The sequence below is a fragment of the Primulina tabacum genome, chromosome 5 (genome assembly GCF_025594145.1).
Source record: "Primulina tabacum isolate GXHZ01 chromosome 5, ASM2559414v2, whole genome shotgun sequence".
In the NCBI taxonomy this organism is placed as follows: Eukaryota; Viridiplantae; Streptophyta; class Magnoliopsida; order Lamiales; family Gesneriaceae; genus Primulina; species Primulina tabacum.
This window is the reverse complement of record NC_134554.1, coordinates 12,748,396-12,763,936: the sequence shown is the minus strand read 5'-3', so window position 1 is coordinate 12,763,936 and position 15,541 is coordinate 12,748,396. Positions and strand designations below refer to the sequence as shown.

The 15,541-nt window shown below is 31.1% G+C and overlaps 1 protein-coding gene and 1 pseudogene across 1 annotated transcript; both read right to left on the bottom strand.

Annotated features, from left to right (window-relative positions):
• Nucleotides 1–3,736: 3,736 nt before the first annotated feature.
• LOC142546698 (aquaporin NIP2-1-like) lies at nucleotides 3,737–6,354 on the bottom strand. The gene is made up of 6 exons (XM_075654551.1): nucleotides 6,087–6,354; nucleotides 5,848–5,959; nucleotides 5,631–5,743; nucleotides 4,867–5,061; nucleotides 4,683–4,744; nucleotides 3,737–4,054 (listed from the first exon to the last, which is right to left on the bottom strand). The coding sequence occupies exons 1-6, from the start codon at nucleotides 6,249–6,251 to the stop codon at nucleotides 3,796–3,798; spliced, it is 906 nt and encodes a 301-aa protein (XP_075510666.1). The 5' UTR covers nucleotides 6,252–6,354; the 3' UTR covers nucleotides 3,737–3,795.
• A 2,360-nt stretch (nucleotides 6,355–8,714) lies between these two features.
• On the bottom strand, nucleotides 8,715–11,242 carry LOC142546697 (early nodulin-like protein 17; annotated as a pseudogene).
• Between the last annotated feature and the right edge of the window lie 4,299 nt (nucleotides 11,243–15,541).

Below are 15,541 nucleotides of genomic sequence, written 5' to 3'. Positions count from 1 at the left end.
AAAAAAAAAAACAAATTATCCATCCATGATGATATGTCATCTGATTTAGCGAATAAAACCTTTATATCACATAATTTATTTTTTCATAATACATGATTTATTTTTTATATTATTGTTTGATTTGATGGACGTCGGTTGAATTATAAATAAAGTATAAGTGTAGAATAATATTCCCACTAGTAAATTTGAACATTTTAGCACCTACGTACAAGGGTTATCCCAATCATTGTGTATTACTTGCTATAGAAAGAAAAAAATGTTTCTCATAGATGTAATAGATGGAATTTTAAGATATAAGATAGAGACTACAAGCAAAATTCATTTATTGAAACGATCTAATTTTAGTTCTAAATTTTTGGGAAAAAATCATAGATCCTCGTGTGGTGTTGGTTCTTCACGTTTTAATGATAATAAAAATGTTTATTTTATTTTTAAAAAATATTAATTATGATTTTTTATTTGAACGATTTATTTCGCTTGAATAATTATAACATTTGTCCCACAAACCTGTTTTGTGTTGTAATAATCAAATAGAGTGGCGACACTTTGGACTCTGAAGTAGTTCCACAAAAGATTTAGATACCCGAAATCTATATAAACGGAATGGAATTGTGTTTTCGGTGTATTAGCTCTGAATATGGCGGAGGATGATCTAGGAGCGTTCATTCTACTCCAAGGAAATACTCTGCGAGAATCGGCGAACAACTCCCGGTCTCTCACCTAAGTAAGAAGAAGAAATCTGACATTAATTTGTCGTTTCATTCTTTATTCTTTTATCGTCATCATCTTCTTCTTCTTGATTCTTGTTTTCCCAGTTGAACATAGTTGAACTCTGAAAATCTTGATTTTGTATCGAATGGTTTCACATCTCCTCTCCCATGTTAAATTCTCGATTCTTACGCAAACCTCTCCGAGTAAAAGAAATTGTCAGCGTTTGAGTCTTCAAATACTCTGTGTCTCAAGATGTGCAGTTTTATTTTTTATTCGTCAGGTTACATGAAAGGTTTGTATATTCACTGGACCACTTTACAGCAACTCATCAAGAATTGTTCAATTTTCGACGCTCTACCACGAGAACTGAACTGAAAGGAGTTTCGGATTGTTAAAGAAACGGTGGGAGATGATGTGAGAGCTCAAGAATCAAGTTGAAGATACAACCAGCAACCTAAAACGCTTTTGTGTGGTTTCATATCTCCGAGATGCAAAGTTGGTGGCCGTAGCGATGGAAAAATTCACTTTGGAGATTATGGTTTTGATCCTGGTGCCTTGAACGTACCGTCGACCTGGGGCCATGTTCTATTCACCAGAACGTATGAAACAAGGGTCCTGGTAGCAGTGGCAGAGGCAGCCTAAGCGGCTACAAGGAATTGAGGTGGAGCACGGCGAAGCGCTTCAAGGCATCAGTGTGACAAAAAATCAGTTTATTTCGTAAATAACAACAAATAGAATAATTAACTCTGCAAATGATAAAAAGTATGCGGAAGCATTTTTACAAAAGAAATAAAACGTAAAATTCGAAACATTCTCAATTTGCCCTTCGGATTTACATGGGGAGGGGAGAGTAAGGAGTGAGCAATATGATCGTCACTGAACAAATGAGGGTCGTTCGGACACAATATAACAAAATACATAAAAATTCGAAACACATATCATGCTTAACATGACTCATACCACATGAATATGATTGATCAGACATTGAGATTCATCTACTTTCTATGGTTGTATTGATATCAGTCCCTAAGAGATCGTGTAACGATTATAATCCGACCATGTAATGGCCATGAACATATCATGCATATTGGGATTTTCACCCATACCGGTCGAATTCTCACAGTGCCAACACTTACATCATGCGACAATCGTAACCAGAAGTGGTAGAAGAAGAATTTGCAATCGACTGAATTTTCAAAAACGAAAATGCATATAACCGAAAATTAAATCTTTAAAATAAGCTCACTTACATCAGATATTGTGAAAAACATGAAAAAGGGGTTCTTGCACTGGAATTTCGAATTTCTACTCTGGATCTGGACTGCAACAGCGCTTCGACACTCAACAGTACTAGGAGAGCAAAGTCGAAAATTCCTAAAGAGAACTAGAGAGAGTTTCGAAATATTGAGTGACTCTAAGGTGTGATTGTCGAATGCCATAGCTCTCCTATTTATAGGGGCTGACTGCTATCATGATCATATGTTATCCATGCGCTTGAACTTTTAAATCAAACTTTAAATATTAGATAATTTTAATTCTTTATCCATGATCTTGGATAATTTCGAAATCTTTATATCTACCCCTTGGATATATTTTCGAGATATTCTCCTGTCCAACCTTGCAAATTTCGAATTTTGTATCTAATTTTCCATATCCGGTAGATCTTTTATTTTGCATTACAATTAAATCTTTACCCTTAAATCCCAAAATTTCCTTTAATAATTTCGAATTTTCGTGGTAAATTATCCCAAAAATAATACTATTGATTTTTCCTAAAATCTTGGCAGACAAACTTTTAAATTTCTCATGCCTGTATTTCTTTATCGTGTAGATTTTTCCGTGTACAATTTCGAAAATCCTAATTAAATACTCCAAAATTTTAAAATTCAAGTATCATATTATCTTTGCTTGATCTTTATTCATGTATATTAATATTATCTCAATTCTTGAATCTTTATCTGATATTTTCTTCCAAAATTTGAATTTACATATCAAAATTTACTGCTTATATCCAATCTTTCCTTATTTAATTTCTTAGATCGAGATATATTTATTTATCCCCAAACTTCAATTATAATTATAATATCATCTTAAATTTCGAGCTTCAAAAAATTCCGTACATAATAAAACTATCCCACACAATCTTAGATAAACTTTAAAATCTTAAATAAGATAATGGGATAAGTACAAAATTTTGAATAATCCGAGTACAAATTTAAATTATAAACTAATATCTCGAATTTACAAAATCTTGGGTTTTAAATGTTAGTGCATAAAAGATGTAGGATTTAATTATACACTTTGTTTAATATTTTAAAATTAGTTCAAGTAACTGTTACTAATACTTCCTTTTCAATTATATAAGTAACGATTTTTTTGTCAGTCCCAAATATATAAAATTTGTTTTTATTTCTTTTTTTTCTTAATATACTTCTATTCAATTTGAGATCTTATAATTAACTAACTATTGAAAAGAAAACAAATCGTTTATATAAAAATAAGGATAAAATGGGAAATCTGTTTGTATAATTAATGACATTTTCAATAAATTATTAATGAGTAGGTCTCTTGTGAGACGGTCTCATGAATCTTTCTGAGACGGGTCAACCCTACCGATATTCACAATAAAAAGTAATACTTTTAGCATAAAAATAATATTTTTTCATGAATGACCCAAATAATAGATCCGTCTCACAAAATACGATCCGTGAGACCGTCTCACACAAGTTTTTGTCATTATTAATCTTTCAGGGACGGATGTACTATAATTTATAAAAAGAAAATTTTAAAACCAGTATATATAGAGATATAGATTAAAAAAGACTGAAAGAAATGAAAATAGATATGAAAAACCGTGGCGGATCAATAAGTTGAAAGAAATGCACAAAATTATGGAAATACAAATGTACTACACACAGATACACACTACTTTAATATATTAGTTTCTCAACATACAAATATGGACAGGGATCAATCTAGGATTCAAGATGAGACAAAAATAGACGTGATCATTTATATATATATATATATAAAATTTAAAGTTTTTAATTGGAGTTTGAGATTCAAGGTCCAGCCATTATATGATCAAATATTGTCAAGATTATCGTGATTTGCGATTGTGTTCTCTTCATTGCTCCTCATTCTGCGAAGTTTGAACGAGAATGAATGAGGTGTTAAAGCATGAACCGGCTTGTCCGAAACGCGGATGAAGTTGTATGACCATGCCCCCAATAACGTCCCGCAGACGGGGCCGACGATGTAAACCCAAAACCCCTTGTAGTAACCGCTAGCGATTGCAGGCCCAATCGTCCTGGCTGGGTTCATCGAACCTCCCGATATTGGCCTACGTTTTAGCAACAACGGAACCAGTACCAGTTAGTGTGATAACATTCTTGGATATATATATATATATATATAGAAACACACACACACACACACTATATTGTCACATTTATTTGATCCGGCAGTAGTATAATTAGCAAATAGCAACCATAGGAATTAATAACTTGGTCGATACACACATTTTCACGTAAAGAAAATTTAAAGTTCGAATATCAAGAAAATTTACTCCGAAAATAGTAGCTAGGCATCTCTAATTCGAATTATTCTTTTGCAAGATATATTTTATAGACTATTTCATTCTACTTGTGGGTCGATTTGGTATAAAAACTTGCTCGAGATATTAGAAGATTCTATGGGTGAATCGATTTTTTAGACAAATTAATTATTTTCTTATTCGGGCTAAACAATAATTAGAAGACGAATATTTCTATATTACACTGGAGTCTCTCTTATCATATAATGAAATTTTAGCCTCTGAGTTATCAATATACGACGTCAATTTTTATTGATATATGAAAGATGTACATGATTTATTAATGATTTTCAGATAAAATGAGAATTACTCTCGGTGAAACATATATATATACTAACTACACGAAGTGGTTTAGCTAGTGTAAGTACTCACTCACCCTGCTAAAACTGAAGTGATGCACACAGCAGAACCTACAGCGATGCCTGCAAGCTCCCCGACCTATTAATATTAAATAAGCATCATATTACGAGTAATTAATAAAGCTCGACGACCAAAATTTGGGATATCTGATAGAGACTAATATATATTGATTTGGCAAATTTGTCAAAGTTGTCACTTACAGCTTTGGTATCTGTTGCTACTGCTGAGGTCACAAACATCATCGAAAAAGTTACCACAATCTCCATGATTAGAGCCTGAAGGTCACTTCCCGAAGGTGATGTAGTTCCCACATGTTTTATCGGGTGTAATAACACATGAAGTGTGAATCCGGACAAGGTTGCTCCTGTAAATTGTGCTGCCCAATAAAATGGTACCTTCAAAAAAACAAGACACAAGATGTGATGATATAAAAATAATGATAACTTGATAATTATTTTTTAAACTTAATTTGTTATAAAATTTGATTCAAATACAGATATTGAATTTCTCTCTTTAAGCGTCAAACTATGGCTAATGTGAATTTCATGGTTGTCAAGTCGGCCCTCCATTGAGCTGGATATTTAACATGATAAAGACATGTCAAAGCTCAAATTGTGGGCAATAATTGATTCTATTTTATTTTATCAAATAATTGAATTTAATTTGGATATAATGAAACAGTGAAAAAATGTTTATACACACACACACACACATATTCACCAATTGAACATATCAATTCTTGCCAGCAAAGAGTTGAATAAAGTGAATTATATTGCAGCGTGCAACTAATATAATCGGACCCACTAATGATTACGGCCAAACTAAATGCAGACAAGAGGGCCTCCAATTTCATGTGCTCCATCAAAATCATCAACCATGTTCTAATAGTGAGTGATTAAAATCCATTCATCTTTCGTTTTTTCAAATGTCAAGTGGATGTATATGCAATGTTATGTTCGTTTACCTGTTTCCAGGGAAAGTGTCTGACGGCCGCAAAAGCCAGGGTTACCGCCGGATTCATATGCGCACCAGAAACATGTCCAACAGCATAGATCATCACCGTCACTATAAGCCCACCTGTTATAAAGTGCAGAAAAGTTCAAATTTTAGATTTATATACGTGTGTGTGTGCGCGAGCTAGCGAGAGAGACAAAGGGAAGGGGAAAAAGAAAAAGGTCGACCGGCCACAGATGCTCCAAGTTTTGAAACTTTGTGTTCATCGCTAGAACTAAGCGCGGCAGAACCACATGTCACAAACACCAATAGATATGTAGCGATTATTTCTGCGATTACCTATGTTTAACAAGTATATCGAATTTTTCGTTACGAAATGAAACTTTTAATAACAAGATCAAGATCAATATATATATATATATATATATATTATATATGATTGTGGTGTTGCATGTTGTGTGTGTACCTTTTTGGGAAAATCTGAGGCGTGAATTTCTTGGAAAGTACCGGAAATGCGAGTAATGTGGCTGTTGGATTCGGAGGGATCAGTGGGTGCTGCTGCATTCTCCATTTCGAAGAGGGGAGTAGTGATCGATAGCTTGTGGGATGTGTTTTGTGCGAACATATGCATGTGTGCTTTTTATAGAGCAGCAAATATATACACACAAGGCATTCATTAAGCAAGTGGAAATGACCCACAATTATCTATGTATGCATGCATGTTTGATTTTCATTGGAGATGGGACTTTAATATTCCCTTTGCTGATATATAGTCTATTTGACTAATTTCTATTATCACTGGATTATGGCGGTCTTATTCCTTTATTTATTATATACATAATTAACAGAGCCAAAAACATTCTTAAGAATTTAATGTATCTAGATACATGATAGATACATGATAATGAACTTTTAAAATATATTCATGGAAGAGTGAGTCAAAAAACTGAAAATATATATATGATATTATTTATTCAAATAATTTTTTATTTGTTTTAATAAATGTCGCTTAATTTATTTATCATTTAATATTTATTTGTCTTTAGCTAAAACAATATATTTATGTAAATATATACTTACAATTAGATCAACACAAATACATACAAAATATATAATTAAATTGAATAAATATATAAATTAAGATAACCACATAGATATAAAATAAGGCCAGGGTGATGATTTTACAAAATAAAAATCACGATGTTTTCTTGAAAAGCTAATAATGCCATGATTATCATGGATTTGTGATATGTTTACGTGTAAAAACATTATATTGCACTCTCCAACGTAACCACGAGTTTCCATTCTAGACAAGACCATGTCCTAACAATCAACTTACGGGCATGCATACTTGGTGAGTTTCCACAGGTTGATGAAACTGTTCACATATTGCTTACACTAACGTAGATCCAACGTGTGGCGAAGGCTGTGGAATCGAAAGAAAATGAGAATCCAATTATTTTATTTCTTTTTTTCCAAAAAAAAAAATTTGATGTGGTGTAATAATTATCCAACAAAAAGACATAATCATGCACTCCACTTAGTTCAAATATCACACCAATCAGGTATTGGCATTGGACACTAGTTACTCTCGAAGTTCCAAATTTACTCCTCAGGTTATATTATAAATCAAATTGCTAATAAACAGATTGATAATAAATATATAAATATATGTGTGTGTGAAGAAAATGTTGATTTTTTTTAATGCATGTAAGAGGTTTATGCTTCATTTTTAACAACAAGATGTTTTAAGTATCACAAAAACTTTTGAAATACAGTTCCGCGAATCAATTTTGTGAGACATGTCTCTTATTTGAGTCACACATAAAAAAATATTATTTTTATGTCAAAAATGTTACTTATTATTATAAATATGAGGGTAAAGTTGACTCACCGGCCGTCTAATAAAAGAGTTAGTAAGTAAGTATAATTAATTTTACATGCAGGATTTTTTTCCTTCCTTTTTTGAACTTTTACATAGGATTGCTGCCTTCACCATATTTGTGCATCTTTATTTATTAAATTTCGTAGTGATCGCGTAGTTTTGCAAGTGTAAGAGTGACTGATTGGGAATTTAGTGTACCCAAGAGACCTAAATATAGGATTAGGCTCAATTGGCTAAAATATTAAATATTTAGTCAATTGTTGTTTGATGAAGTGGCCCCCAGTTTATATATTATTTAATTTCAAATAAATAAAGACCATGACCTATAAATATAATCAAACAACTCGCTTAGTTAACTATTAATTGTCCATTCAACTCATATATTTTATCCACTAATAATCTATGTTTTGTCGGTATTAATTAATTGCTAATCATTCGTGTATTTATATTTATCAATTATCTATAATATTTTTTTTATATGTTGAGCATCAACCGTGCATACTTATGTGAGCACCGATGAAGTACACTCACCTATTAGATGAACAATATTCCTATATTTCATCACATCAAATAGATGGGTGTCAATTTATCGTTGTTCGTACTAAGTGTGCAACGTATCAAAGCTTTATATATAATCAAATATTTAATCTCATAAACAAAATCATATAAGTTGCGTATGGATTCAAAGGTTTGGATTTGATGAAGTATTTGAGTGGAAGATTTGAAATTATTTCATGTCGGGCTGAATATGAAATTACTATTCTTTAAAAAATTGTTTTTTAAAAACGGATACAATAGTTAGCTCGACAGAGTATCGACCACAAGTTTGGTTTAGACTAACTGTTTATACGATCAAACTAGTCAATAACAGGTGAACCGACCTATCACTATTTTTAAATTTTTTTTAAAAGTTGATTATTTTCTTATATATATATTTTTAAAATTATTACATATATTTTATATTTTATTTTCAGTTATATATATATATATATATATATATATATATGATTATTATTTGAATTTTAAATTTTGTAAAAATATTATTTTAGTAATATTATAGTTTATTCTGATTTATTTTAAAATATATATATAATATAACAGTTTTTTTTTTTCAACCGTCTCATTAAACACGGTCGGTTGAAGCGTTCTTGATAAACAAACTAATTGGTTTGTTATTATGATTTGAAATCCCTAACTTCAAATTCATGCATTCAAATACAACATAGTTCATTAACACTGAATTCTCAAATAAATACATTCCCTAAGATGATCTGTTGAAATTTTTTACATTCACAAATCGCAATACGAACAATTCATCTTGTCCTAAGAATAGGAGTATTAAGAAATACAAACACATGACCTCAATATTTCTTCATATTGAATCGATTAATCCTCAGACATACACAAGTATGGTAAAATCTCACGCAATGGCACACATCTAAAATCCAAAAGGAAACGAATCCCGGACAGCAGCAGCCGCGAACAAATACGGTAAAAGCTCATGCTATGGCACACATAAACGAATCCCAGAAAGCAGCAGCTGCAAATAGGGTAGGTACAAAAATCTGACCTTTAAAACTAGAGAGCAAACTCCGAGAACTGCTCTTTATAGGCAAAGATGACGGTGGATTTTTAACATGAATTGCCACTTTCATGCTTCCGAAACAGAACCCCTTACCACTGATGAAATAGTAAGTCTTGGTCACATTGAGAGGAACGACGTCCCTTCCTGCGCCAGTGGTCCAATTAAGAAGAAAATGATCGGATATGCAATTCTCATAGTCAGTCTTGTTCACCTCTAGCACGTTCATTTGAGTCCTATCGTACACAAAAACTTGGAAAAAGAACATGAAGAGTTATTTAAGGCTGCCCTTTGATATAAAATATATATAAATGAACTTGAATATCCAAAGATTCAAAAATATTAAATAGCAGACACGGTTATTAGATGAATGGCATGTTGCACACGAGGTTTGCCACAAGTAATTTTCTGGAACTGAAGTTGCAATCTGTACATCATGTTGCACTAGTAGTTTAGTAGATTCATTTGTTGCTCCGAACACTATAAAATCCACATTTGATCAAACCTGGTAAGAGATGCAAGTATAAATATTTTCATCCGGTGGTACTCAATAATCTAACTTTTTTTCACAAAAAAAAAAAATCCAACCTTTTCAGGTTGGAATTGAAATCCATCACAGGTTTTATAATTGATACTTTTCTTATTTGATAACAAAATGAAATACACATCTGATTAAGGTCAACGATTCATTCAAGAATGTATAAATATTATTCTTAAAGGGAAGTGAGAAAATCAATCCTAAAACTCCAATCCTAAGGCAAATAAGACGAACAAAGGGATGAAAAAGTTTTACTAATAAGGTAGGTGCAGGAGACAAGAGCTAATAGGAGCTATAAATAATGTGCAGTTCATATAATCTCTGACAACTTAACGACCACTCCCACAGATTGATCATATATAATAGCTTCCAAATAAAACCTACGAGAAAGTCAAATCCTTTACGATTGATAATGCATAGATTGTAGATAGAAAACTTGCATGTTAATAGAATTTGATGGCTTCATATTGCAAATTCTTGGGCAGCATGCATTTTTGGATAAGGACAACAGCCAGACAAAACTTTGACATCGTAGAAACAATGCAGAACACCGAACAAATTGTTAGAAAAGGTGATGCATAATAAACTGTTGGTCATAAATTGAATGTACGTAGCACAATCGTTGCAGTAAAGACGGGTGGTCGAGAGGTTTCCTTGTTCTGAGGAAGGAACAAATGTTGGCAAAACAGTCCAAATAGCCGAGAAAAACTGTGTATTCAAATGGTAGAGACAACCATAGAACTAAGCATGTGATTACAAACATTTTTCAATATCCCTGGCGGCAGATGATTTCCGTCAGAGGCCAAAAACAGTGAGGTCGATTCTGTTCATATATCTGATTCTACGGCCAAATACAATCAATGTGTAACACAAGTGGTGAACGAGTTGGATTCATATAGACTTGTATCAATGCTCGAAATGAATCAACTGTGATATAAGTTGTCCGGTGATCATTAACAATGTTCGCGACGAATCTATTCCTTTCCGGAATCTTGGGACTTTAGTTGTGACCAGGTGCCCCAAGCAGATTTTTAAGTTAGTGATTTTAAACAGTACTTAGTGATGAAATTTGAAATCTTGTTTCTTTGCAGCGGGCACTGCCACTTTTCAAGTGGGAATTTCAGGAAACCGACCAAGTGTGCAGCCAGCAACAGAAAGTTCACAAATGAAATAGAGCTAAAAGAGCAGATCTAGCTGTAAGCAAGAAAAACACTGATGACAAGAATTAACCCTTCAAATTCAAAATACCATTTCGCCTTTCTAAGTAAATATTTTAAAGCTAAAAACAAACAAATCAACAGATTTGAAAAGTGGAATAGAAGAAAGCATACACAGCCAATCCCATTGTAGAATTGCTTTCCTTGAGCCCAGACGATGTAGTTCACATTTGTGCTCCAACCCATGTTACCGCCCACAGTGTAACGCACAGCCGCAAATTCCGGCAGCGCCGCCATTCCCAACGCCAGAACCACCAGAAGGGCAATGCTCCGCCGCAGTCCATCCATTGTATTTGTCCCCTTGTGCTCAACACTCGATAGTTAGTTACAGTCACTACGTAGGTGTAATTTGGTGTTAATGTGTGAAGCACATTCAGCGGCGGTGTTCGTTATTATGGTTTGATTATATTAACTAATCCTAGGATGGCGCTAAGCACACTGCAATTATTCTTTCCTTCAAAATTATTTGTTATATACTTGTTAAATTATATAATATATACATGTGTTGATCAATTTAATCTCGGTCTCACGGGTCGTATTTTGTGAGACGGATCTCTTATTTGAGTCATCCATGAAAAAATATTACTTTTTATGATAAGAGTATTACTTTTTATTGTAAATATCAATAGGGTTGATCAGTCTCACTGATAAAGATTCGTGAGACCGTTTCACAAGAGACCTGATCATTAATCTTTATTAATATTTATTACGATATTTTTTATTAAGATTGTTAGAATAATTAAATGATAAACGAAAAATAATCATATTATAAAATTACAAAATATTACATTTTTATTTAATAAAAAAAATCATAAAAATGTATTCTAAAAAATTTGTATACAATATATAACTATCATCTCCTACTAAAATATATATTTATATTTATTCAGATTTTTTGAATTTTTATTAATTATATCATTCATAACATCAAAATTATTATGAGAAGTCATTTATAGACCATTTAAATTCAATATAGCATCTAAATTTTTTTTAACAGAATTTATTTAACGTAAAAAAATTTAATATATATGTGCGTGCCAAATATATTATATTAAAATATTTGTACAGATTATTAATAGTAAAACTAAAAATAATATTTTTATGTAAAATCAATGTAATGTAATCGTTGACAGTAAAACACCAGCACAGTAATATTTCATATGGTTCCTTAGTTAAAAAAATAAATTTGAGCCGAATGTTTTCGAAATGATTTGACTTTAAGAAAACTCAGAATAAACGGGCTTCCGCCCATTATCACTTATATATTATTATATTTTTAAAAAAAATTTAACCAGTCTGGTAAATGTTTCTTGATTCAAACTGGAAGGTAAATCGAAAGACATGCAGTAGGCAGAAATCCGAGAGAGATGACAACAAACATCGGTCCCCATAACATATTCAACAATATTTCAATGAACTACGTGGGTAAAATGTGATTTGAGCGGTTTATGGTTGTTTGTGTTCCTTTCTAGTAAACTCCGTGGCCATGCTTAGTATAAAAAATAACATAAAAATTGAATAATTTTTTAAAAAATAGAAAATGTATTGAAGACCTGAAAAGGTTGTCAGTAGAAATTAGATAATGTGAACAGATTTGCACGAGTAAAAGGTGTGGGACGTTAGGGGAGTAAAAAAGGGTTTACGAATCCTACCTATGTGGACACTATCCTAACTTCATTTCAACGGGTAAGATCTTGGCACACATACAATTTCAAAAAAAAAAAGTGAGTCCTATATATGAATGGACAAATCTTGTCATCCATCCTATCATGGGGCAATGCTCACATGGGTAGGATGAAATAAACCGAAAAAAGTGTTGTGATTTTAATTTTCAGAAACATGTTCGTTGACATTCAACTTACATCGGCATGCGTTGCGTCTTAGATATGTGTGGTGTGAATTTTGACATAAACCTAGATATTTACGACTTAGCATAATACAAAACTTGGCTTTTCGAAATTTTCAAGCAAGTGGATCGCATCGGAACGAAGAACTCAAAATATGAAAATATATACTTGGGAACTGACGTACTTACGTGTTGATTTGCCACAATTGCCATTGAATTATGAATTGAAATTAAAATCGTCTTCGCGAAATAAAAATCGTTTTCGACTTGGTTCCAAAATTATAGCAGAAAACCGATTAATCATTAAAATTTTTTTAAGAATATTTACTTCTGCAATTGTTTAACTTAATTTTACATTAAAATATAATTTATTGCACAATTTGGGCTTGGATGAGAGTGTTTGATTAGGATGGAAGAAGTTGATTAGATAAATTTGAATTCACACTCATTTGAGTAGATTTCAAATATATCATAATCAATATTACATTTACATGAGTTAAAGTTAATATAGATTTAAAATCTACCTAATATAGCTACATTAGAGCTCAAATTAATTTGATATCTATAACTTCAAATTCTTCCGTCCAAGCAAAACTTTATAATATATTAATATGTGTGATTTGTTACTTTGTGTTATATATATATATATATATATATATATAAATAACACTTACATAAAAAAAATTAATTTGTAGAATGTCTGAGTATTTATAGATGAATATTTAATTTTTTTATTAAAATAACCGTTAATTAACTGTTAAAATAATTTTCTAATTTTTTAATAAAATTAACCGTTACTATTTTAAAATTTTTAAAAATAAATAATCTTTATTTAATTATTAAAATATACTGCTAAATTAAATAATATACATATATATAAAATATTAATATATGTAATTAATGGGGTGGGCCAAGCTAGGGTTGGGCACAATTTTCAGGTTCGGATTCGGGTATTTTACCGATACCCAATCGGGTATCGACGAGTATCGGGTACCGAAATTTTATCCGTCTATTTATTTAAAAAATAGATGTATTTTTTTGTTGCTAGTCATAGACCGATATAATGACAAATGACTAATCATAAAACGATATAATAACACGATATTTTGTGAAATCTGAAAAATACATGTATCTTTTTAATTTACTAGTCATAATATGATATAATGACTAGCCATAACTCAATATAATGACGTGATTTTTTGTGAAATATGAAAAATATATTTTTTTTAAAAAAAATAAAAATTACTTTTTTTTTCCGAGTACCCGAATATACCCGATCATTTCTGGTACCCGATAGTCAGGTAGCCGACATGATCGGATTGGTTTTGGGTAGTAAAATTTAATTTCTGACTTGTCAGATACTCGAAATTTCGGATATCCGAACCCGAAAACCCGATCTGCGTCCATCCCTAGACGAAGCAACTCACCCCTTTCACTCTCTTTCCAAAATAATAAAACAAATATATATTTTTAAAAAAATAATAATGTGGACGTTCTCGTCAACACGTCAACGGTCCCGATGAATAATCCTAAAAATTAATAACAACAAACTTACAAAATTATAACTAAACTCTGACAAGTTATAGAATTAAAATAATAAACAAGATACAAAACGAGTTTGACAATTTTCCATTAACAATGCTATATTTAAAATTATTCGTGATCCAAATAATGAATGCATAAGTTGTTAGTTTAACAGCTTTTTTAGGTATAATTTCTAAATGATTTTTGAAAAATAAACACAAAATTATATACTCGGGCTAGACAATTAAAATACATGCTTTGAGTTTTATTATTATTGTTATTATTATTATTATTTTAAATAAGTTGGTACAAATGTTCTGAAAATAATATTATCTTGCTTTTCTGTTTCCACTTTTAAAATTAGACAAAAACTTGTGTGAAACGGTATCACGAATTGTATCCCGGATCTCTTATTTGTGTCATTCCATGAAAAAATATTATTTTTATGCTAAAAATATTATTTTTTATTGTGAATATCGGTCGGATTGATCCGTCTCACAGATAAAAATTTGTGAAATCATCTCACAAGAGACATCCTCTTAAAAATATACCGTGCAAATAATAATTTTTTATTATTTTTTTTAAAAGCGATCTTCTACTTTTTCATACCTTCATTAGTTCGATCCGGTGCTTTCTTTATTCTCTGTAGTGGACTTGCCTACCTTTCCAAATGGGGCCGATATTTTTAATGTGAATGGAGAAAAAAAAAAGGCATTGATTTTTATTAACTTATTTTTGTTTTCATTTTATTGGGTGTTTAGAAGTCTAAGTCTACATATTAATTTTTTCAATTCTATTATCGTATTATCTAGATGCAAAACATTTGGAGTAGGTCTCTTGTGAGACGATCTCATGAATCTTTATCTGTGAGACGGGTCAACCGACTCGGTATTCACAATAAAAAGTAATATTATTAGTATAAAAAGTAATATTTTTTCCATGGATGACCCAAATAAGATATATGTCTCACAAAACATGACTTGTGAGATTGTCTCACATAAATTTTTGCCTAACTTTTGTACGACAACATATAAATATTTTATTTTAAAAGAACAACAAGAAATTTAATATTTTAAAGTTTCGCCTTTGTTTTTTTTACTGGGTTTTATTTTATTATAGTTTTAAACTTATTTTTATGTAAATGATTGAGATTATTGATCACGTACGGCAAATTAATGGGATAGCCTCTTGATCTGTATTTAATTTTTATTTTATTTTATTTTTTTGTGAGTATTTTGGGCGATTGATTTTATTATCACGATCTTTATATTATAATGTTTTTTTTTCAGTTAAGAATTTTTTTTTAAAATTAAATCTCAAATTCAAATT